The sequence below is a fragment of the Panthera pardus genome, unplaced genomic scaffold (assembly GCF_024362965.1).
Source record: "Panthera pardus isolate Hobbes unplaced genomic scaffold, ASM2436296v1 HiC_scaffold_7, whole genome shotgun sequence".
Classification (NCBI taxonomy): Eukaryota; Metazoa; Chordata; class Mammalia; order Carnivora; family Felidae; genus Panthera; species Panthera pardus.
The window spans coordinates 27,254,829-27,261,833 of NW_026527002.1; the positions used below are offsets into that span (position 1 = coordinate 27,254,829).

General features: G+C 34.4%; 1 protein-coding gene across 3 annotated transcripts in view; it reads left to right on the forward strand.

Moving 5' to 3' along the window:
- PKIA (cAMP-dependent protein kinase inhibitor alpha) overlaps nucleotides 1–5,518 on the forward strand; it is a 94,572-nt gene extending 89,054 nt beyond the window's left edge. For all 3 annotated transcript variants that reach the window (XM_019453326.2, XM_019453327.2, XM_019453325.2), the window contains one exon: nucleotides 2,015–5,518. In XM_019453326.2, coding sequence (XP_019308871.1) covers nucleotides 2,015–2,094 — 80 coding nt within the window. In that variant the 3' untranslated portion in view covers nucleotides 2,095–5,518. The remainder of the gene's footprint in view (nucleotides 1–2,014) is intronic.
- The last annotated feature ends 1,487 nt before the right edge of the window (nucleotides 5,519–7,005 follow it).

Consider the following 7,005-nt stretch of genomic DNA (forward strand, 5'->3'; position numbering starts at 1 on the left):
TCTGTGGTCTTTGAGAAGTTGCTAATTAATTTCTTTTATAAGATTTATATTTTTATTTGTATATTAATATTCTGTTCTAAATAATATGCATTATTTTTAGCCACCCTCAATATATTCATAGTACAGTTACATTTCTTCTTTTTCTCCTCACTGAAATTGAAACTCAACAGCATCAAGACCTTTCTTATACAAGAGAATATATTAACTTGGTATATAGCAAATGAAATAATAAACTGATATTTTATATTAACAAATATAATAAAATAATTTTATATTTTATATTTTTAAACAGTTTAAAATAATTCAAATATCATTATGCTTCTAAATGTCTTCTTTTCTAAACATTTCTAAGTGTTAATTGCCATTCTCCAGGCTCCTGAAAATTTTCTGTTTCTTTTTAAATCCTAAAGTCCAGAATCAGGCAAAATATAAGCGGTAGTAACTTTTTTTATTATTCTAAGTACAAAGAACTAAAAATAGTAACTGTACAACACTGACATATAATGACAAACGAAATATCAGTAGCTGAGTATTGTAAGGGACTTCCTCTGTAATTCATGAGTGTTTCAACTTCTTTTTAATTTATACTCAACAATATTGCTGTCCCATGTTTACATGACTTGTTAAAAAGCATCTATTTAGCCACACCTCTGTAATTGCAGCATTATGCTAAGAAGCCCTGGGAAGTGTCCCCAGACACCCAGAAATCACAAGCCTCATGGGAGCCAAGTTCCTCATCTTGTATTTATGCAGTCACTTTCATCCTTAAATATTCTACTGTCTTGCATCTGCCCTAATTTGACTTCATTCCTTTGGTTATTAAGAGCTTTTCCTATTTATCAAGTTCTTGCTGCATGCTAATCTACACATCTCACATTCAGGCCATCTGCACATCTTGGGAGGTTGTTCATTGTTGTAATAATGAAAGTAGTTTATGAACATGATATATAATATATAATGTAAACCCCGAGAACCCCTTTAGAACAGAATATATCTATATAAGAATATAGATATAGATATAATTTATGTAGAACTGCTTTTAATTTCTGGAAGTATGGTGTATAGTGAAATGTTTTGTGTATACTTGTTAAGAATAAAAGAGAAATTGCCTTTCAACATTTCCATCTAAAGAAATGGAACAGTCCACTTACTTCTATCCATTTGAATTATGGTAACAAACATTTAGCAAACATTGATATAATTTACATTATTGCAACACCCAAAAATATTTTATCCACTAATATTTATTGGTTGCTTAATGATGAACTAATACATGCAAACATATGAATCTTTGAATCAAGGATTGCCTACAGCTTGTAAGTTTGAACTTTAGATAAAATTGCCTATGTGAAAAGAAAGCATTATTTAATTTCAGTGCTTGCTATGTCATGAGCTGAGATTGCTGCTGAGGATGCTGGTTTTATTGGCATTGTACATATGTTCTATAAGGGCAGACCAGAGGTCATCATAACTGTTCAGCAAGGGACCGACCAGCTGACATAATGTCCTTTCATACTCCACTGTTGCTTTTAATTTAATTAACTAAACCTCCGAGAAATCAGCTGGTTATCAACAAGTACTATAAATAATGTAAAATGAAATTTTTAAATATTTCTTAAAATAAGACAGGAGTGAAATGGTAGACTTGCTTCTCATTTCTGATTTCTGCCTAAAATCACTACTGATTTCTGCAATCTGTGAAACTATTAAGTGCCATCACCTGACCTTGAGATTTCCTGGCTATTTATCAAAAGCATAGATGATCACTAACAACTATAAAAATTGAGTTATTATTTTGTGCTGTCCCAAGTTCTTAGCACCAGAATTAGCCAGCCCTTGAAACTCTTATACTGTTTTCTTCATGAGAAATTGATCACCAATAAAATATACTTGTCTCTGTAGAATTTATGACTTTTTGAGTATTTCTGAAATTTTCAATATGATATATTAAGAGTTGGTAAATATAAGCAATAGCTTTTATTTGCCTTTACCCTTTTTTCATTGTTTCTTACAGAAGGTGAAGAAGATGCACAACGAAATTCCACAGAACAAAGTGGGGAAGCCCAAGGGGAAGCAGCAAAATCTGAAAGCTAACGCCCCACTTTGATAACTTCATCAACAGCTGACAATGTCTCAAATCTCCAGGCCTGGCTGGAATGAATTTGTTTCCAAGAGTGAAAAGGGGGGAAAAAAAATGGCTGTGCTGCATTGTAGGAATCTGCTCATTGTCATATTAAAAATGGGGGCAGAGGCTGTGGCTGCAGACAGACTTTTCTCTACCTCTGTCTTTAGCAATGGTTGAAATCATGTGGCTTGTGTTTGGATGTCATTTTTGAATGGATCCTTTCACTTGACCATATGATAAAATGCTTGTAGAGAGTAGCACAGACCTAGATGATGATTCTTCCTGTAGCATCTGGCCCCTCACAATGTCAGAGGATTTAATTGTGTTTAATTGCAAAAGGTTGGTTGAACCCCAGAGTTTAAATATCTCTGGTCCAAGTATTCATCCAGTAAAAGAACCATCCAGAAAGCACTGTTTTTAGCATTATGTATCTGTGTGTTCCTGCTGTGTTATTTACACTGTTTTGTATTGTACAATATAGACACTCAGCACTGCCCCCTTCTTTGATTGCTTATGACAAACAAAAACAATGTACATTACTGTGAATTTTTATACCACTCATTTTTAAAAGGGCTGCCTTTTTCCTTCTCCACAGCATGGTGGTGTACACAGGATAGATCACAATTTTTTTTAACTTAATCTTTCCCCTTGATTCACTGTTGATGGATTAAGTCTAACCAATTCATCAAGAGTCCTTTGCTTTATTAAACAGGCATTTGAAAATATCCATTAATGTGAATTTTACTTGAATTCAGTCTGTTTGGTGTCTGCACAGACCAGAATTCAATCTGTAAATTTTGTTTTATTTTCCATTGTTGAACTTTTCCCACTAATATACATTTAAAATTTTTTTTAATTATGAGGATTTTGGAGAATCAAGATGGTGGGAAAGAGAATACAAGATAATTCTAAGAACAGGAAATATTTTGTTCTTATGGAATCAAATTTCTCAGTGCTGTATGGTACTATTTAAATTTGGAGGACAACTTATCTGCATGGAGCTGTAACAGATGGAAAAAATTATCTTGCAATCATGTGGCCACCAATCACAAAAGTAAAGCCCTTGCATTGTGTTTTCCATGTCTTTTTTCAGCCCTATCAGATACAAATGTTATTATGCACTTTTTAATGTTTGTAAACTTTTACTAATAATTAGTGTGAATTGCATTCTGATACAATAATAATTATCATTAGAAGCTAACAAAATCCTCATTAATACTGTTGATAGCCTCTGCTGTGTTTTGACATCATGGTTCTTATGTGGAAAGTTTCTGTGAGCTGTGTAATCCCTCTGGTCAGTATTATAAAATCACTTATCAGTGGTAATAAATAAGGAACCAGTAATATGCCAGTGGCTCATGGATTACTGGACAAATAAGTAACAGGAAGACCCTTTATAATAAAGAGCCCAATTAATTATCCTTGAGGTCTTAGATAGAGTCCCATATGAAGTAGGTTAAGCAGAATCTCCATAGATAATCTCCATGGACATAGTGGGAACTCAGCTCTCCTCTATAGCTGCATATAGGATGAAATTCACAGTATGTTCCAAATGAGTGGGATAAGGGCATTGGTATCATTTGTCCTCAATCATGTATTACTAGAAAAAAATGTCAATAGGGTGAGTCTCTCAGAAAATAGAAGGAAGACTAAATATTAGAGTACTTCATTCTAACCCATTAAGGTCCAAAATACCCAGTTAAAATTCAAATAAATCCACCTATTAATAATCTTACAAGTGGGAAAAGAGGTTCCTGAGGCTTTTTTAGACAATCTCTCATAGTCCATTTAAAACATCCAACCCATAAAATCACTCTTTCAACATCCTCATTTACTATTCTCATAGCTTTCTTGTGAATCTAGGTAAAGTTCTCTCCATCCTTAAAGTTGTGGAATTCCAAACTGATTTCATGTAGTTTTGTAAAGTTTCGGTAAGACTAGTGCTGAGTGTATGTGGAGAGTTTATATTCCTATGTGATATATTATTATTAATGCATGTGGTGTCATGCTTGTCTTTGAATATATAATAGTGCTAAATTGCAAAGTCATATGGAGCTTTTTGAATTATTTTGACCTCTTACTGCTACTTTGTCTGCTATATTCAAACCCAGAGGCATTCCCAAGCTGGAAGATAAAAATCTACTTTCCAAAATGCCTACAACCTACAAATGTTGCTCAGCAAAAGTTCACAGTGTCTCCCAAATTGTACTGTAGTATCTTTTTCTTGCAAGTCAATAATATACATGGTATTGAATTTTTAAGGAGGAAAGGGTGGAAACTAAGACATTAGGTTTGATAATATGCACTTAATGCCTACTAACCAACTGACATTATGCTAATAACTTCTCAGCACATTTTCTTCCATTTAATTGTTTCTCAGACAATTTGATTAAAAAGGTAGTACTATCCCATTTCACAGATTAAGAAATTAAGTCTCAATAAACTATAACTTTTCCAAGTTTAAAAAGCTAATAAATGATGAAATTAAGATTTGAACCTATCTTGGTCTGTCTCCAAGGAGCTTTCTACTACACATGCCATAAAACTAAAGCCAATTTATAGAGCATATTTATTTATAAGGGAACATTTAGAGATGAAGTGGTTCATCCTCCATTGTTTTAGAGAGGGAAACTGAGTCTCAAAAGAGGGAATTGTCTTTCTCAAGGTTACCTAGATGAGTAATGACACAGATGTGACTAGATCACAGAAAGTGTACTTTTTTTAAAAAAAGAAATTCAATTAGAATTTATTTTTTGTGTTATACTTGCCCCAAAATATTTTTCTGGCATGCAGTCTATAAATTTAACATGGTTCAGATTTTTTTATGTCCCATTCTACTCGCTTTGTTTAATTAACTAGAAATATGTATGACAGTTTCAGTTTTTCAACTCATTTGCAATAAGTATGAACTTGTCAAATTTACCTTTTATCAACTGTAAACATCCTATACCAACATATTGCTATCATAATTTATAGAAATGTTTTTCCAATAGGTAATAGGCAGCCTTCAATTTTTAGGCAACACCCCCAAAACTGCTCGCTGTAAATGCCCTACACTTGAGTCTTACTCAGACACAGTAAAAATGCACCATTTTAGAAGATGAATGAGATTGCTCTTTCTCTTCAGAGAAGCAATAAAGGGTAAAGAAATGTAACTGCCAGGTAGCCAAGCTTCTGAGTGAAGCTTGTAGTAACAGGAAGACAATGTATAGTTACCAAGTAAAAATAAGAAAGCATCTATGATTTATGATGTCTTAATAGGCCCCAAATTGTTCTTTAATTAAAGAGTGGCAGTCTCTGAAGTCATTGTGAGCTTGTATGACTTTTGTATTTAGTAATGTTGCATGCTCACATAATTGATATTAAAAGTAATACATTTTTTTCTGAAATGTGCATAGTCTATGAAGAGTATTTATTGAACATACACTATGTATTTGATCCTGAGAAAGTGCTGCGAGTGATAAAGGAGAAGTTTAAAGCCTTCCTGTGGTGGACATACCGGCATTCTAGCCTCTTTTTCTGGGATTTTACTCCAATAATTTTTACCTCCATTCCACTCTGGTGGCCCACTTCCTGGACTTCATCATCTGCCAGACCCAACTGTTAAATCGTAAGCCCCAATATCACTCCTATCATTCTTACTTGCTCATCTGTAGGGCAGTAAAAGATTTTCAGTCAGCAGAAAGACCAGTGTTTATCAGAATCCCCTGAAAGTTTTACAACACTCTCTCCTCCACCCATATACATTCCCTCTCTCTCTCTCTTTCTCTCTCTCTCTCTCTCTCTCTCTCTCACACACACACACACACACACACACACACACACACACACACACACACACATACACACTTCCCCTTTGAAAGAACTCCCTGTGCAACTTTGGCATCTTTTTCTGCCCACACCCTCACCTCTACAACCCGTCAATCACTGATCTAGAAAAAATGCAGTTTCCAGATGCACCAGCCCTATTCACCTGACTAAAAATCTTTAAAATCAGTCAGTAACTAAATGGAGTGCTCACAGACACCCATGGTTTTACTATATTAAGGATAACATCTTGGGGTAGAAAAGCAGAGTGTTTAACTTCTTTTGTTTTGATGTTGCTCTCTTTTCGTTGTATTATTTTTATCACATAAAGGCAGCAAAAACCAAGCAGAATCCAAGGTGGGACTCGGGAGAAAGTAAGCATCAAATAACACACAGCCTGAGTTCAGGCAAGGTCTTAGGCAGAAGGGGTAAAAGAGAATGTAAATCTTTTAAGTTCATCTTACTCAGGTCACAAGGATAAAACAGTACACAGGGATTTGTAACAAAATGCTAGCCAGTGCAAAACAAGTTTGTATTGTCTCTGGTGTTTTTTTCTCTGTGTATATTTGTTGCCTCTATCTAGGCCAGAATGTGAGGATTTGGGATCCTGGCCATCTCTCACTATAAAGTCAAAATTAACAAAACTATCTGACTATAACTGGTTAACTTTCTAGTTTGCACCACATCTACTTTGTTTTTATCAAGATCGGTATTTCCTTAGCAACTCTCCTCCAGTCTGGAATCTACTGTTAATCCTTCTCAATGCTCCTGCTTTTCTTCCTTTCTTGTCTTTGTTCCATCTCTGCCCAATCAAAACCGTTCAAGCCATCTGCCTTCACTCTACTTTCTTCAGAGTGACTGTAAAAAGTTTATAACAATGCTCATTCATTATTTGCAACTTCAGTTTAGTCATAAGTGCTGCACAGCTTTTTTTGTCATGTCTCTCAGTACACAGGAAGTTTCCCACTTCTAAGATACAGGTTTTCACATCTGAGGTTTTTTAAACATTTTCTTTCAGGAGGTCTGTTAATTATCCTTTTTTCTTCACCGACTTTACCCTTTTTCACAAATGT